Below are 18,714 nucleotides of genomic sequence, written 5' to 3' on the forward strand. Positions count from 1 at the left end.
TATCAGGCCAATATGCGGACGTATTTTAGCCTACTTTCTTTTGGCATCCGCAACTTGGTAATTTGTTAATTTTGTTGTAGACTTTTGATAACAGGCTGCTGGGTTAATTATCAGAGAGGGTCGCGTGTCATTAAGCCATAAGGGGGTCCGATAAAATATAGCAACCCCGAAAATTTACAAATTGGCTGGTCACCCCCGGTATACTAATCGTGCGCACCCACATTCCTGTCCGCGTTTAGCGCGTGTATGAGGTTGTTTGCCCAACCCGCCCACCACCACCACCGTCCCTCCCTCCCCAGCTCGCTCGCTTTCGGTCAGCCCGCAGCATTCGCCTTCACAGCGAGGTTTCACTAGAGCGATGGCTGCGAAAGTGTGCAGATCCGTACTCCTACTGTCCCGGAGCAGCGGCGCGGGGGCCAGCAGCCTCCCTGCACTTCTTGTCTCCTCACAGCGACATCATCAGCACATACGAACGGTAAGTCTTCAGACCAAAATTCGTGAATGTGGTTCGGGACAAGGCAAGTCAGGACAGCGGAAAAAACGTTGGTGGGGCTGTGCTGTCTGATATCCTGTGCAGGCGGGCTAAGGAAGTAAAGGCTAACTAGCATCGTTAATAGTTCCATTCGACCCCCTTCTAAGATATTGATGGAAGCTTGCTGCGACATGACCCGAAGCCAGTTGATAAGCTGATAAGCTATTGTGTTAACTAAAATGTTAGCGTACAGTCGGTGACCGGCCGCAGGCGCGCACCCTGTCTTTTTTGACAGCAGTAGCAATGCAGTTTTCAAGACTGCTGTAGCCACGACCGCCAAGAGGAGCTTGTTCCCCGTCAATAGGCGGGTGTGTGTCTGATCACAATACCTGTCATCGTCTTTTACACTGCTGTTACACTTTGCAACCAAGATGTTTAGTCGGTTACCACAAAGCGTTGATAATGTCTGTGCTCGGACCATGTTGAATGAATGTATGTATGTATGTAAGTATGTATGTATGGATAAACTTAAACGTTTATCAACAGCTGTAGCTGTTGGTAAACCGCGACGGACGCATAGCCATATCATTATTGTTAATGTGACTTCTTTGAATATTTTCCGTTTTATTAAGATTATAGCTTTTGGTTTGCTTGTCAGTCGATATGAGGGATTGCTTGGACCTACAGTAGACGCTGCTGTACTGTGCGTACGTGTACAGTGTGTGTGTGTTTGTGTGTGTGAAAGAGAGAGAAAGCGGAAGATCTCTCTGCAGTGGGTCCGTGTGACAGTGCGGCAGAACTCCACGGCATGTGGTGTGAACCGAGTCGGTGCGCGTCCATATAAGCGTGAGGGGAACTACAGACACACATGCGCGCGCACACACATACACACTACAATCATGGAATTCCTCGCTTGATTATGTCACACTGTACACCCCCCCCCCCCCCCCCCCCCAACACTCCTGTGTCTGTGGGTGTTTCCCCGTTCTGGAGGGAGATCCTGTTTTTCCTGCTGGCTCAGGGAAACAGAACCATGGAGCCTGGAGCTAAGCCTCACACTTTGACCGGCCGGGGCGCCATATACCCAGCACCCTCACACATGCTTCCCACACACTGCACACAGGTCATTGTGTTTGAGATGTCTGGTTAATACTTCTCAATGGAGCCACAATTCCACTCTCAGCTCTTAATGGCCTCGGATAGGAGCTGTCTCAGTAGTGGATGGAGGGATGACAGAGGTAAAGACAAGGACAAGGGAGGATGGAACGACTAGAGAGAGATGAGGTAGAAAGAGGGATGAAGGAGAGAGAGGGCAGGAACAGGGGCAGGGGCAGGGGCAGGGGCAGGGGCAGGGGCAGGGGCAGGGGCAGGGACAGGGGTAGGGGTAGGGACAGGGACAGGGGTAGGGACAGGGGTAGGGACAGGGGTAGGGGTAGGGGCAGGGGCAGGGGCAGGGGCAGGGGCAGGGGCAGGGGTAGGGGCAGGGGCAGGGGCAGGGGCAGGGACAGGGACAGGGACAGGGGCAGGGGCAGGGACAGGGACAGGGACAGGGACAGGGGTAGGGGCAGGGGCAGGGGCAGGGGAGATATCTTCTCTGGGCTCTTTGTGGGGGAAACCCATGTGAGCATGGGGAGAACATGCAAACACAGAAAGATAGCCTTTCCTCATAGTCCAGGAGATAGCCCTTCCCTCATAGTCCAGGAGCTTGCCCTTCCCTCATAGTCAGGAGATAGCCCTTCCTTCATAGTCAGGAGATAGCCCTTCCCTCATAGTCCTGAGATAGCCCTTCCTCCATAGTCAAGAGATAGCCCTTCCTCCATAGTCAAGAGATAGCCCTACCATTGTGCAAAGAGAGAGAGAGGGCTGAGGAATGGGGGGATGAGGGGGGGGTTGAGGTAGAGAGGGATGAAAGAGGGGGTGAGGCAGAGAGAGGGATGAGGGAGTGGGATGAGGTAAAAAGGTAACATGCAGGGACTGAGAAAGTCATGTCATCTTAGTTGTTAGTACGGCTTGTTTGATTTTTCTTTTGCCACATCCATCATGTGAGCATGGGAGGTATTAACTCCTCTGGTGTCTCTTGTTTCATCATCTCTGTATCTCCGTGTTTCTAAGGTGAATGTTAACCCCGGGATAGCCCCTAATTGTCAGACCCTACCCTCCAGAGCTCTCAGTTGATACCCTCCACCCCCAGCCTCCACTCCCAGCCTCCACCCCCAGACTCCACCCCCAGCCTTCACTCCCAGCCTCCACTCCCAGCCTCCACCCCCAGCCTCCACCCCCAGCCTCCACTCCCAGCCTCCACCCCCAGCCTCCACTCCCAGCCTCCACCCCCAGCCTCCACTCCCAGCCTCCACCCCCAGCCTCCACTCCCAGCCTCCACCCCCAGCCTCCACTCCCAGCCTCCACCCCCAGCCTCCACTCCCAGCCTTTACTCCCAGCCTCCACCCCAGCCTTAAGCCTCAACTCCCAGCCTCCACCCCCAGCCCCTAACCTCCATATCCACCCCAGCCCTCACCCTCCAGGCTTACCCCCTCCATCCTAGCCCCCAGAGCTCGTATTCTTCCCCCCCCCTCACCCCAGTCCACTCTCAGCCTCCTATCCCTCCAGCTTCTAGCTCTGTCCCTGCTGTGAGCTGCTAGGTTAGACCATGTTCACCCCCAGTGGGAGACCATGTTCATCCCCAGTGGGAAACCATGTTCACCCCCAGTGAGAGACCATATTCACCCCCAGTGAGAGACCATATTCACCCCCAGTGAGAGACCATATTCACCCCCAGTGAGAGACCATATTCACCCCCAGTGGGAGACCATATTCAGCTTGTCCTCCTAACCTCCTAACCATGCAGTTAAACTCTAACTGATTTAGCAGGCTGAGGGGACTGGCAGGCCAGTAAGAGTTGTGCTGCTGCTAAACTGCCTCTTTACGCTCCCCAGTTGTTAGACAGCCCCCCTCCCCCAGGTGTAGCTGCAGACTGCCCCCCCTCCAGGTGTGTGTAACTGGGTTTAGCTGTCAGCCAGGCCAGTGAGTCAGGTGTGACACTGTGGCAGAACCTGTTGCTACACCTGTCAGAGAAGACAGGACTAAGATAGCAGCATCTGTTACCTGAGCACGCATCCACACACAGTACACACACACCCACACGAATACTTACATACATGCAAACACACACATACACACACATGCATACACGTGACATGCACACGCTCAGACACAAATACTTACATGCAAATGCACACACACCGCAGGCACACACACCACACACACAAACGCACACACAAACACACACAAACACTTACATGAACACACTCATTCACACATCCATTCACACATGTAAATACATACATGCATACACAAGTGCACACACACGCATGCAGACCTGTTTAGGACAGCGATGACGTTCTGTAGTTTAGCTCAGACACAAGTCATGTTCTGAGACTATATAAGTGTCAGCAGTGTGTTTTTGTCATATTGACCTGCCAATCAATCAGTCAATCATTCCTCCAGTTGATCAGTGGTCCAATCGGAGCCTGTCTGTCTGTCTTCCATCACTACCAAGCTGAAGACTGCTGGGCCTGTCTGTCCTCCATCACTACCAAGCTGAAGACTGCTGGGCCTGTCTCAGTGTGAGAAGCAAAAGGACAGCTCCCCTGGTCTATGTCCTGCTCTGGGCTGGTTAGGTCCAGCCTGTTCTGGTCTGGTCTGGTCTGTACTGCTGTGGTTAGTTCTGGGGCCGTATTCCCAAAACATTTTATCTTACCACTAAAGAAATTCTCCTTAAAGATCTTAACAAAGAGTTTCCTTCTAAAACATATTTTCAAAGCTGCTGAGAGTAACTTTTAAGGAATGGGGAGAAATCTTAAGCCAAGACAAAGGGTGGGGTTGACCTTGTTGCCAATGTCAACAAGGTTGCTAACTATGCCAACAGTGATTGACTAATAGGGGATGGATCTTTGTCAATGATTTCATCATAGAAATACTGTAGAACAAGTTTAAATTTTACAATATGTAAAGTTTTAAAATAGAAATTTTGCCATATTCATATAAAGATGGTCAATTGTAGGTCGTGTCACTAATTAAACAAGTATATGTTTAGCTAATTGTCAGTCTCTTACATGTTCATCTTGTAAACAAATGTTGAATATGCATAAAGGCCGCCAGGGCCGGTCCTTCCTAAAGGCGACATAGGCAGCCGCCTAGGGCGGCATGAAGAGGGGGGCGGCATTTTCTCAAGTGCATCCATTAATGAACCCTCCCGCACTACCGGCAAAGGGCGCCAACCGCGCCACGTCATATGTCCGTGTTGTGATTGGGGGGGCGGCACCCCTGGGGGCGGGGGGGACCGGCACCCCGATTTGTGCGCCCGGAGGGGGGGGGGGTGCGGCGGTGCTGGTGATAAATCTTGCCTCGGGCTCCAAATGTGCCAGGACCGGTACTGAACGCCGCTATATGAATTGTCGATGTGGAGTCTGCAGAGGGCATATTGTTAAATGCAATGTGATGTGTTCTACTGATGGATGGCTGAGATAATATATCTAAATCTCCTGCGCTGCAGAGCTGCATTTTCCCTGTGGCCAAGTAGCGTAGCGTTGATCTCCGGTGTTACTGGGTTGTTTCTGTGACTGCATCCCTGATAACAACTGCATTCTGATACCCGACGATACATTTTCATAAGCTCAATAGAACAACATGTTTCAAAAATGTTTACGTCCCAAGGTAGATTCCCAGCAACAGACATTTTAGGATTGTTTGTAATTTGGTTTTAGTGACTTGGGAGTCCTCTTGACTTTTCACAGATCATTTAGGAGCTGGTTTTCGCACTAAAACGCTTTGTGAAATACAAACATGAGGAGTCCTAAAATTAGGACTGATGCCCATTATGTTAAAGAGTTTCTCCTAAATCGTCGAGTTAAGAGCTACTTTTAGACTCAAGATGTTTTGTGAATACGGCCCCTGGTCTTATATATCCTGGTATGTTATGGTCTTGTCTTGACTAACCTGGTCTAGTCTGCTTAGATCTGGCCTGATCTGGTTAGATCTGGTCTATCCTAGCCTGGCATAGTTTGGTCTCATTGAGCCAGGGCCAGGTGAATAATCAAATGTTTTTCAATTGCAATTTTGGCTACCTATAATTAGGAAAACACGATAATCAAGATAATATGCCGCATTCAGTTTAGCCATGATGCTCTCGTTTAGTCTTGCGTTATAAATCACACTACTCCTCCGGCTTCTTGGTATGGGGTGATGTGACTGCTTAGCACTCTGCTGCATGCCAGTCTTCGGGGGTGCAGTCGTAACACACCAAACTACCAGGGTATCTTTCAAGGTGGGGGTTTGTGGGTCCACTAACACTGATAACAATGTGCTCTCCTCCTTTTCTACCTCAATCTACCCTGTAGTAGTTTTGTTAAAGTATTTTAAGGTCTTTTTTTCTTCAAAGATCGATAAATGGATCATGTTTCCAAAGTCAATTAAGTAATTGAGCAGCCTTAGATCTATGTTGGTATACTCTGGTCTGGCCTGGTCTGGCTACATCCTTTAGGCGGGGACAGACACTTGCCCTGGTCAGTGTGTGTAGAGCCAGCTGACCTGGGGTCAGTGCTGCGGCTGTCTGTTAGGGAGGTCAGTGTGTGTAGACCCAGCTGACCTGAGGTCAGTGCTACAGCTGTCTGTTAGGGAGGTCAGTGTGTGTGTGTAGACCCAGCTGACCTGAGGTCAGTACTGCGGCTGTGGTCCCTGAGAGCAGGCTGCCTGTTCCCACAAGCCCATCAGGAGAGACCAGCTAGGAGAGAGTCTCAGCTAGCCTGGGCCATGTGAGTCAGCTGCTCCTCCTCCTCCTCCTCGCCATCTGCTCTGCTCCTGTGTTGATGTCACACTAGAGCGTTGGACGCCGCCAGTGTCGGGGGAGAAGGTGTGGTGCATTCTGGGAAATGCTCCACTGCTTGATGTCTTGTCTCTGTTTCTATGGCCTTCATCTTCCTCTGGCACATCCTCCTTTTCTATTCCTCCTCCTCTCCTCTCCATCTCCCCCTCCTCTTCCCTTCATCCCCTCTCCTCCTCCTCCTCCTTTCCTCTCTTCCTCTCCTCTCTTCATGTCCCTCTCCTCTATTCTTCATCTCCCCCTCTCCTCTTCCTCCCCTCTCCTCTCCTCCGTTCTCCTCCTCTCTATGCTTATTAACATGTTCGCGGGCCAGTTAGTGGTGGGCAGGGTCTAGGGGGTGAGCAGGGTCGAGGGGGCATGGCCCCCTGTGGCCTGCTAATCCAATCAGCATCCACTTAACCCGAGTACCCCCTCCCACTACTTTGGTGTCCAGGGAGCTGGATTATCCCAGCAGGTTGGGAGAGCTGAGACACTGAAGCTGCTGAGAGCCTTGGAACATTTCTGCCTTGTCATCTTTGGGTAGAGGTTAAGGGGATGGACGGATGGAGCAAGAGATGGATGGACTGATGGACTGATGGATTGATGGATGGATTAAGGGATGGATGAATGGATGGCTGGGCTGATAGAACACCCAGGCATTCCCTGACAGCTAAGCATACAGGATTAGACTAACCCACTGTTTGTTTTAAGATGTACACAGGCTAACCTGCAGCTCTCCTGGGAGCCAAAGCTCTCCTTGCCTCAGATCTGCTGTCGGTGTACACACACACACACACACACACACACACACACAGGATCTCCAAGAGACATCTTTACAGTCCCCAAAGACCCCTCCTGTCACCTGCTGTGATGAATAGTGTGAGGAAGGAAGTGTTTTGAGTGTGTTTGTCATAGAGAAAGACAGTGTTGGATAAGACCTAGTGTTTTTTGTGAGTGTTCTTTATGTGAGTGAGGCGGTGTGTGTGTAATCGTTGATGCTGGTGTTTTAAGGCCCGGTGATTGGCAGCCTCAGACCTCTCCACTGTAGTTGCTGCGGTGACAGTGATCGATGTTGCAGCATCACTGTGATTGATGGGTTCTTAGTAAATCTGGATTGAATGTCGGTTTATTATATCAGTTTCAGGGGACAATAGGGACTCAAACGCCCTTGGGCAATAAAACTGATTATGCACAACAGCATTGTGGCCCCCCTGGTCCCCATTGCCCCCGATTGGCCCCTCACAGCTTGCTAGAGCCAGCTCTTAGCATCCTCGCTGATTAGTGATAACAAAAGAATCGATTGATTTACCAATACCGGTCATGCAACAGCCTTCCCAGTCCTACCTTCCACTTCTTAAATGACACAGATCATTATCACATTAGCCTAGCATGTGGCCAGGTACGTTAGCCTAGCACGTGGCCAGGCACATTAGCCTAGCATGTGGCCAGGCACATTAGCCTAGCATGTGGCCAGGCACATCACTGTACCCTGGCATGTGGCCAGGCACATTAGCCTAGCACGTGAACCTTTCTTTAAACTGACATCATCAGTATGCATTTTCCTGGGGAAAATTACGCAGCACAAGCAAAAACTCTGCAAACATGCACAAACTCTAATAAAGTTACCAAAGAATCAACTAACTATCTTAGTCACCGACTGTATCACGGGCACGGCTGTCAAGGGCACTAGTTTGCATAATGCACCACTAATACCACACGTCCAACTGTAACACCTTCTGTGGGAAGAATTGCCTGTCACTATCAAACTGAAACCATCGTCTTGGTTACGTGTCCCCCCAGATTTGTTTAGCACAAGGCCTGGGCTGCTGTTGCTGATGAATAGCTGTTTAACATACCGGTGTCCTAATCTAAATAAGCAAGTTAATATATTTGTGGAGGTTATCAGGCTGTGGTTCTATTGGCCAGGATCAGAGAGGTTGCCATGGCAGCATCTTGCTCTCTTTGGTAAATATTCAAGTAGAGCCAGGGTCGTCATAGTATCAGTTCAGGAGATCATCGATTAGTTTACAGGACACTCTGTCCTCATAGCTCAGACTGGGCGGTGTTAGCTAATGACACTATCCTGTCCCATAAACCCTGACCTGTGAGATACTCTTTATCTCAAGGCCTTGACTCCCTCATAAAAACAAAGCCTTTGTTCTCTCTCCCTCTCCCTCTCCCCCTCCCTCTCCCCCTCCCTCTCCCCCTCCCCCTCCCCCTCCCCCTCCCTCTCCCCCTCCCTCTCCCTCTCCCTCTCCCTCTCCCTCTCCCTCTCCCTCTCCCTCTCCCTCCCCCTCCCCCTCCCCCTCCCCCTCCCCCTCCCCCTCCCCCTCTCTCTCTCTCTCTCTCTCTCTCTCTCTCTCTCATATCTTATTATGGGATTCTGCTGTGTCAGGTAGTGAGACGGCATTGCTGTTAGATAGGGGGGCGTTGCCGTACTTGAGGAAGCTGAGTAGAACCTGTTGTATAGTTGAGTACAGGAGTTAAGTTGAGCAAAACTGCATTCTGCTTCCTGTCACTGTCTCACCTGTCTGTAACACCTTTTGTACCTCACCTGAGAGAGAGAGAGAAACAGACAGCGTGAGAAAGAGACACAGAGAGAATGAGTTGAATTTGTTTGAGGGGCAGAGGGACTCCCTAATTGACTGATAAACTGAGTGGCTTATTGACCGACTGACTGATGAACTGACTTAATTTGGGGCAGACCTTTCCTTGCTGACACCTCCTCCTGGTGTTCTAGTACATACTTGCTTTCACCTCGCTCAGTTGAGACATCCGTCAGTCCTAGCTGAGCTTAGGTTATAGGTGGTTAGGTTAGGCTATAGATTAGGTTAGCAGTGGAGGGTTAGTTTGGGTTAAACGTGGAGGGTTAGTTAGGGTTAGACATGGAGGGTTAGTTAGTAGCACAAAGTAGTCACTGGAAATGCAGATGCTGAGGGTTAGGGTTAACTCACTCACTCACTCACTCACTCACTCAGCCCTTTCTCTCTCAGTGTGTTTGCTTTTTGCTGAACATTGCATAATTGGATAAACTACTTATGGATTTTCAGGGTCGTTTAAGAAGATGAACTCGGACCGAAATGAATCTGTCAGATTTCATATATTGTTTTCAATTGAATATGCTGGATCAATGGAGGTAGATGGTGGCATGGAGAGGAGAGTGGGATGGGGGGGTAATAGAACCGTTGGGATGATTGGTGTGTGCGTATGTGTGTGTGTGTGTGTGTGTGTGTGTGTGTGCGGGGCGGTTGGGGGGGGGGATTCACATGCTCTCCAACAAGGAAACACATACAGTCACTTAACCTGGAAGAGCCTGAATGTGTGTTTAGCTGTCAGTCAGTCCTGGCTGCTGGAGGGATGTGAGGACCACCTTCATGCAGCAGGTCTGTTATCTGGAATCTGCCCTCCTGTCTGTTCTGCTTTCATGTTAATGAGCCCCATTCAGAACACATCCAGCAGCTCCACTGTCCTGAGTAGCTGGGCTGGCCATGACCTTCAGCTTATAGTCTTACCCACCTACCCTCTCTCTACCCTCCCTCTCTCTACCCTCCCTCTCTCTACCCTCCCTCTCTCTACCCTCCCTCTCTCTACCCTTCCTCTCTCTACCCTCCCTCTTTCTACCCTTCCTCTCTCTACCCTCCCTCTTTCTACCCTTCCTCTCTCTACCCTCCCTCTTTCTACCCTTCCTCTCTCTACCCTCCCTCTCTCTACCCTCCCTCTCTCTACCCTCCCTCTTTCTACCCTTCCTCTCTCTACCCTCCCTCTTTCTACCCTTCCTCTCTCTACCCTCCCTCTCTCTACCCTCCCTCTCTCTACACTCCCTCTCTCTACCCTTCCTCTCTCTACCCTCCCTCTTTCTACCCTTCCTCTCTCTACACTCCCTCTTTCTACCCTTCCTCTCTCTACCCTCCCTCTCTCTACCCTCCCTCTCTCTACCCTCCCTCTCTCTACCCTCCCTCTTTCTACCCTTCCTCTCTCTACCCTCCCTCTTTCTACCCTTCCTCTCTCTACCCTCCCTCTTTCTACCCTTCCTCTCTCTACCCTCCCTCTCTCTACCCTCCCTCTCTCTACCCTCCCTCTTTCTACCCTTCCTCTCTCTACCCTCCCTCTCTCTACCCTCCCTCTCTCTACACTCCCTCTCTCTACCCTCCCTCTTTCTACCCTTCCTCTCTCTACCCTCCCTCTCTCTACACTCCCTCTCTCTACCCTCCCTCTCTCTACCCTCCCTCTTTCTACCCTTCCTCTCTCTACACTCCCTCTTTCTACCCTTCCTCTCTCTACCCTCCCTCTCTCTACCCTCCCTCTCTCTACCCTCCCTCTCTCTACCCTCCCTCTTTCTACCCTTCCTCTCTCTACCCTCCCTCTTTCTACCCTTCCTCTCTCTACCCTCCCTCTTTCTACCCTTCCTCTCTCTACCCTCCCTCTCTCTACCCTCCCTCTCTCTACCCTCCCTCTTTCTACCCTTCCTCTCTCTACCCTCCCTCTCTCTACCCTCCCTCTCTCTACACTCCCTCTCTCTACCCTCCCTCTTTCTACCCTTCCTCTCTCTACCCTCCCTCTCTCTACACTCCCTCTCTCTACCCTCCCTCTCTCTACCCTCCCTCTCTCTACACTCCCTCTCTCTACCCTCCTTCTCTCTACACTCCCTCTCTCTACCCTCCTTCTCTCTACACTCCCTCTCTCTACCCTCCCTCTCTCTACACTCTCTCTCTACACTCCCTCTCTCTACACTCCCTCTCTCTGCACTCCCTCTCTCTACACTCCCTCTCTCTACACTCCCTCTCTCTGCACTCCCTCTCTCTACCCTCCCTCTCTCTACCCTCCCTCTCTCTACACTCCCTCTCTCTGCACTCCCTCTCTCTACACTCCCTCTCTCTACACTCCCTCTCTCTGCACTCCCTCTCTCTACCCTCCCTCTCTCTACACTCCCTCTCTCTGCACTCCCTCTCTCTACCCTCCCTCTCTCTACCCTCCCTCTCTCTACACTCCCTCTCTCTGCACTCCCTCTCTCTACACTCCCTCTCTCTGCACTCCCTCTCTCTACACTCCCTCTCTCTACCCTCCCTCTCTCTACCCTCCCTCTCTCTACACTCCCTCTCTCTGCACTCCCTCTCTCTGCACTCCCTCTCTCTACACTCCCTCTCTCTACCCTCCCTCTCTCTACACTCCCTCTCTCTACACTCCCTCTCTCTACACTCCCTCTCTCTACACTCCCTCTCTCTGCACTCCCTCTCTCTACACTCCCTCTCTCTACCCTCCCTCTCTCTACCCTCCCTCTCTCTGCACTCCCTCTCTCTACACTCCCTCTCTCTGCACTCCCTCTCTCTACACTCCCTCTCTCTACCCTCCCTCTCTCTACACTCCCTCTCTCTACCCTCCCTCTCTGTACCCTCCCTCTCTCTACACTCCCTCTCTCTACCCTCCCTCTCTCTACACTCCCTCTCTCTACACTCCCTCTCTCTACACTCCCTCTCTCTACACTCCCTCTCTCTGCACTCCCTCTCTCTACACTCCCTCTCTCTACCCTCCCTCTCTCTGCACTCCCTCTCTCTACACTCCCTCTCTCTGCACTCCCTCTCTCTACCCTCCCTCTCTCTACCCTCCCTCTCTCTACACTCCCCACCCCGCTCCCTCCAACATGATTCCACCTTCCTATCAACACACCTTCAGCTGCCCTCTAGCCATGTCACACTTGTGTTAAATAAGTAACATTGTCACACGAGTATTGTTACATGCTACAGTGTAGCACATGGCCAGTAGCAGGGCTCCTGCTGTAGTGGTAGCTGCATGCCCCTTAGGAGACCAGCAGGCCAGGGTGAGGGGGGGTGAGACGACCAGCCGAGCATGTGGCATTCCTGGGAAGGATGGAGAGGGGGCAGGTGGAGGGAGCGATGGGCAGAGGGGATGGGGAGAAAGGGGGAGAGTGGAAGGGGAAAGAGATGGGTTGTAGGGAGATATAAGAGAGGAGAAGGGAGAGAGGACCGACTAGCATAGAGAAGTAGGAGGAACACGAGGTTGAAGTGTTATCTATCTGGTGTAACAGGAGACATCTCCTTTGGTAGTAGCTTACCGTAGATTTGTGGACAGCAGAGTTGCGCACGTGCCATTTCTTTATTTTATTTGGACACTTGTATCCAAAGTGACAAACAAATTGTGCATGTAGAACGTATGTCAGATAATAAAGGATTAGAAGGGCTAACAGTAATACTGTGATTAGCTGGTAATGATGAAGGACAAAGTATAGTGCTAGGTAGTCAGGATGACAGAGAGCGGATGAGCCGTGAGGCCAGAAGCACAACCCCCCAGACCCTGCTAACCCCCAGACCCTGCAGAACCCCCAGACCCTGCAGAACCCCCCAGACCCTGCAGAACCCCCAGACCCTGCTAACCCCCAGACCCTGCAGAACCCCCAGACCCTGCAGAACCCCCAGACCCTGCAGAACTCCCCAGACCCTGCAGAACCCCCCAGACCCTGCAGAACCCCCCAGACCCTGCAGAACCCCCAAAGCCCAGACCCTGCGGAACTCCCCAGACCCTGCAGAACTCCCCAGACCCTGCAGAACCCCCAGACCCTGCAGAACCCCCAGACCCTGCTAACCCCCAGACCCTGCAGAACCCCCAGACCCTGCAGAACCCCCAGACCCTGCAGAACCCCCAGACCCTGCTAACCCCCAGACCCTGCTAACCCCCAGACCCTGCAGAACCCCCAGACCCTGCAGAACCCCCAGACCCTGCAGAACCCCAAAGCCCAGACCCTGCAAAACCCCGAGACCCTGCAGAACCCCCAGACCCTGCAGAACCCCCAGACCCTGCAGAACCCCCAAAGCCCAGACCCTGCAGAACCCCCAAAGCCCAGACCCTGCAGAACCCCCAGACCCTGCAGAACCCCCAGACCCTGCAGAACCCCCCAGACCCTGCAGAACCCCCCAGACCCTGCAGAACCCCCAGACCCTGCAGAACCCCCCAGACCCTGCAAAACCCCCAGACCCTGCAGAACCCCCCAGACCCTGCAGAACCCCCAGACCCTGCAGAACCCCCCAGACCCTGCAAAACCCCCAGACCCTGCAGAACCCCCAGAGCCCAGACCCTGCAAAACCCCCAGACCCTGCAGAACCCCCAGACCCTGCAGAACCCCCCAGACCCTGCAGAACCCCCCAGACCCTGCAGAACCCCCCAGACCCTGCAGAACCCCCAGACCCTGCAGAACCCCCCAGACCCTGCAAAACCCCCAGACCCTGCAGAACCCCCAGAGCCCAGACCCTGCAGAACCTCCCAGTTCTGGGGGTTGCGCGGTCTGTATGTTCTCTGAGTTCCATTCTTTTGATTAACTCTTATATCAGAGCAGGAGATCAGTGAGTGTATCCATACATAAGCTTATTGCTATGAGTGGCATTATAGGGTGTGTGTTGTGTGTGTGGAGAGAGAGTGTTTGTTGAGAGAGTGTGTGTGGAGAGAGTGTGTGTGTGTGTGGAAAGAGAGAGAGAGTGTGTGCGCATGCTCTTGGTGAGAGTGCGTGGAGGGTTCTCCTGCTGTCTCAGCAGTCTAGTGAAGCACCTCTCTGAGCTGCTCTATGCTACACACCCTGTCTCAGCAGTCTAGTGAAGCACCTCTCTGAGCTGCTCTATGCTACACACCCTGTCTCAGCAGTCTAGTGAAGCACCTCTCTGAGCTGCTCTATGCTACACACCCTGTCTCAGCAGTCTAGTGAAGCACCTCTCTGAGCTGCTCTATGCTACACACCCTGTCTCAGCAGTCTAGTGAAGCACCTCTCTGAGCTGCTCTATGCTACAGGTGTGGGGTCCAGACATGCAGACAGGCAGGCAGAAAGGCAGACAGGCAGGTGTGGGGTCCAGACAGACAGACAGACGGGCAGGTGTGGGGTCCAGACAGACAGACAGGTGTGGGGTCCAGACAGACAGACAGGTGTGGGGTCCAGACAGACAGACAGACAGACAGACAGGTGTGGGGTCCAGACAGACAGACAGACAGACAGGTGTGGGGTCCAGACAGACAGACAGGTGTGGGGTCCAGACAGACAGACAGACAGACAGACAGGTGTGGGGTCCAGACAGACAGACAGACAGACAGGTGTGGGGTCCAGACAGACAGACAGACAGGTGTGGGGTCCAGACAGACAGACAGACAGACAGACAGACAGATAGACAGGTGTGGGGTCCAGACAGACAGACAGGTGTGGGGTCCAGACACCCCTTGCTTCAGCTGTCATGCAGGAGAACGGGATCCCGTCCCCTTGCAGAGGACGTAGGACCTTCATCATCATCATCATCATCCTCATTACAGTGCAAATGAAAGGCACCTCTGCGAGGCTGGCAGCAGAGATAATAGATTTATGTTAATAACCCGTGTCTGTAATCCCTGGCTGATGAAGTCCCCCAACCAGGCCTGGCGTTGGCCTGGCCGGGGAGGGGGGGTCATCCATCTTGACCTCTAGCAGTCTTGTGTTTACTCAGGGTGCCTCACAGGATTACACAACACAGACAGGATATGACACATCCTTCTGTAATCCCTCAAACAAATGAACTTCGTTCTTTCTACCTTTCTGTTTTCCTTCCATCTCTCTGTCTCTCTCTTTGTCTCCTTCTCTGTATCCCTTTCATTAATAGCTTGATGAGAATCCTGACCTGAAAAGTGGCTTTGCTAGCTAACACGCTCATTGCCATGGAGACCGGAACCGTTGTGTGTGTGAGTTAGCGAGTTAGTGAGCAAGTGAAAGCCTCTGAATGTCAGTTTTCTGTGTGGATAAATGTAGAAGGTAAGATGGATCCAGGCAGGATCTTGTGGGGACGAAAAGGTTGGGGTGTGTGGGATAGACAGCGAGAGAGAATTCCAGTTTTAAAAACCCTTCTTAGTCAGCACAATACTAGCAATTCATCTGATAGGTGATACAGGATTGTGTAAAACAAGCAGGAGCGAGTTGTAACTGGACCCTCAGCTTGGGAGCATGTTGTGACTGTGTGTGTGTTTACATATGTGTGTATGTAAGCAAGTTCATATGTTGTTCATTCAGCACTGTTGTACCTGGTGGCACAGTGTTCCCTGGGACATTGGTGTGTGTGTGTGTGTCTAGTAGTCAATGTTCCTCAGTGTGACCACACAGGCAGGGCCGTCGCAACGTGGTGTAAGGTGGATATGATTCACCTTGGCTTGGAAGGGACACATTACTGTGTGGATTTTCATATGTCTGTAGTTATTATTTGTCAATCAAGTCAAGGGAGAGATGGTTTGAAGAGAGGAGAGGGGACTGGATCAAGGGGACAGGAGGTGGGGTAATGAGAAAGAATGAGGTCAGAGATCTCACCTCAGACAGGGGAGAGACAGAGTTTAGATAATAGATAGTTAGAGTCTCTTGGGTCCCCCTCCTCCCCGCTCCTGCACGTTTCCAATTCTATTGTGCAGTGAGACTGTTGGACAGTTGGATTGCCTTAGCAACGGCTGGCAGGAAAATGTTGCAACATGAACCTGCTGCACGAAAAATGAAAAACAAAGGATAGAGAAATGTCAGTCAATGCTGGGAAATTGCGCTTAATGTTAATTGTTAATTGTTTAGAAGCTAGCACTTCTCACGCTTCCTGAAACTCAGCTAGTTATCTGACACTGTGGTGAAAACCACAGTAACAGATGGGCTGATATCTCCGTAATTAATTAGATCCTGAGTTACCATTCAGCTAAAACACACACACATAACTATGAATATATTTTGTCACAGGGCCGGGATTCCTAGCAATGTCTCTGCCCACAGGCTTAGCAGTAGGTAATAACTATCGGGTCTTAGGGTTAGTGGAAAAAGCCTAATAACCAGTCAGCCTGATAACGAGCCAGCCAGCCCTAATAACCAGACAGCCAGCTCTGATAACGAGCCAGCCGGCCCTAACAACCAGACAGCCAGCCTTAACAACCAGACAGCCAGCCCCGATAACGAGCCAGCCAGCCAGCCCTAACAACCAGACAGCCAGCTCCAATAACGAACCAGCCCTAACAACCAGACAGCCAGACTTAACAACCAGACAGCCAGCCCTAACAACGAGCCAGCCAGCCAGCCCTAACAACCAGACAGCAAGCCCCGATAACGAGACAGCCAGCCCTAACAACCAGACAGCCAGCCCCGATAACGAGACAGCCAGCCCCGATAACGAGATAACGAGACAGCCAGCCCCGATAACGAGACAGCCAGCCCCGATAACGAGACAGCCAGCCCTAACAACCAGACAGCCAGACTTAACAACCAGACAGCCAGACTTAACAACCAGACAGCCAGCCCCGATAACGAGCCAGCCAGCCAGCCAGCCCTAACAACCAGACAGCCAGCTCCAATAACGAGCCAGCCAGCCCTAACAACCAGACAGCCAGACTTAACAACCAGACAGCCAGCCCTAACAACCAGACAGCCAGCCCCGATAACGAGCCAGCCAGCCAGCCCTAACAAACAGACAGCCAGCCCCGATAACGAGACAGCCAGCCCTAACAACCAGACAGCCAGCCCCGATAACGAGCCAGCCAGCCAGCCCTAACAACCAGACAGCCAGCCCCGATAACGAGCCAGCCAGCCAGCCCTAACAACCAGACAGCCAGACTTAACAACCAGACAGCCAGACTTAACAACCAGACAGCCAGCCCCGATAACGAGCCAGCCAGCCAGCCCTAACAACCAGACAGCCAGCTCCAATAACGAGCCAGCCAGCCCTAACAACCAGCCAGCCAGACTTAACAACCAGACAGCCAGCCCTAACAACCAGACAGCCAGCCCCGATAACGAGCCAGCCAGCCAGCCCTAACAACCAGACAGCCAGCTCCAATAACGAGCCAGCCAGCCCTAACAACCAGACAGCCAGACTTAATAACCAGACAGCCAGCCCTAACAACCAGACAGCCAGCCCCGATAACGAGCCAGCCAGCCAGCCCTAACAACCAGACAGCCAGCCCCGATAACGAGACAGCCAGCCCTAACAACCAGACAGCCAGCCCCGATAACGAGCCAGCCAGCCAGCCCTAACAACCAGACAGCCAGCCCCGATAACGAGACAGCCAGCCCTAACAACCAGACAGCCAGCCCCGATAACGAGCCAGCCAGCCAGCCCCGATAACGAGCCAGCCAGCCAGCCCTAACAACCAGACAGCCAGCCCCGATAACGAGACAGCCAGCCCTAACAACCAGACAGCCAGCCCCGATAACGAGCCAGCCAGCCAGCCCTAACAACCAGACAGCCAGCCCCGATAACGAGACAGCCAGCCCTAACAACCAGACAGCCAGCCCCGATAACGAGACAGCCAGCCCTAACTACCAGCCAGCCCTATCAGCCAGCCAGTCATAACAACCAGCCAACATGTGATTTCCAGGACAGAGCTAAGAGGGACTCACTTTCAGGGTCACGTTCCACAGAGAACCCAGGGGAGTCCCTGCTCTGCTCTGCACAGGGGGAGGGAGGAAGAGCCAGAGAGAGATAGAGGAGGGATGGATAGAGAGAGGGAAGGATGGATGGATAGAGAAAAGGATGCATGTAGAGATAGAGGGAGGGATGGAAGGTTTTGTTTTGATAGAAAAGATGAACATTCTCTTGCTCCCTCCATTTCTCCACCTCTCTCTCTCTCTCTCTCTCTCTCTCTCTCATTGTTGTGGGCCCCAGGGAGGTTATCTAATGGTTGTACATGCTGCGCTGTTCCTGTCATTGTGCTGACACCCCCCTGGGGAGGGGGGGGGGGAGGGCTGGACTGTATGTCAGTGTGCCACTATGTAAAGGAGAGAGATGAAGAGGAGGAGAGAGAGACAGGGAGGGGAAGGAGAGAAGGATAGAGAGGAGGTACACACACCACACACATACTTTAAAGATATCTTTATTGGGCCATAACTGCCAGCTAATTAACAGTTACACCACAACAGCCATTTTTCTCTTACTGACTCTTATTCTAACAAAACCCATTCAATGAAAATTTCGAGGCAAAAGGAGAGAGAAGGAGAAAAAGGAGGAGAGAGGAGAGAGAGAGAAGGAGAGAGACCGAGAGAGGAGAGTGCTTTTGACCTTTTTTCTGCCTCCAAGAGTTGTCCAGGTGCTAGGGGGTTGCCTGGGAGACGCAGTGTTGAGCTCAAGAGGAAATCCTTTCCTGAGTTGAATGAATGTTACATTTCTTTATTCTCTCCTTCCTCTCTTTATTCCTCCCTTGCTCTCTGTTCATATAAAAATCTCTTGATGTTCACTGCTTTTCTCTGTCTCTCACCATCACCCACACAAAAACACCCACCCATCCACACTCACTCACTCACTCACACACATGCACACACACATCTACACCCACACATATGAGTGGTAGAGGCACTGCCTGGATCTACATGTAGCAGTACTGTTCATTCCCCCCAACATAACTCAGTATG

At 52.2% G+C, this 18,714-nt stretch overlaps 1 protein-coding gene across 1 annotated transcript in view; it reads left to right on the top strand.

Moving 5' to 3' along the window:
- The first annotated feature begins 316 nt into the window (after window positions 1-316).
- The window catches only part of mcu (mitochondrial calcium uniporter), a 55,322-nt gene continuing 36,924 nt past the window's right edge, over window positions 317-18,714 (top strand). Inside the window, exon 1 of the mRNA XM_084709178.1 lies at window positions 317-475. Coding sequence (XP_084565304.1) covers window positions 359-475 — 117 coding nt within the window. The 5' untranslated portion in view covers window positions 317-358. The remainder of the gene's footprint in view (window positions 476-18,714) is intronic.

Source organism: Hypomesus nipponensis, chromosome 11 (genome assembly GCF_054491055.1).
Source record: "Hypomesus nipponensis isolate SF chromosome 11, ASM5449105v1, whole genome shotgun sequence".
Taxonomy (NCBI): Eukaryota; Metazoa; Chordata; class Actinopteri; order Osmeriformes; family Osmeridae; genus Hypomesus; species Hypomesus nipponensis.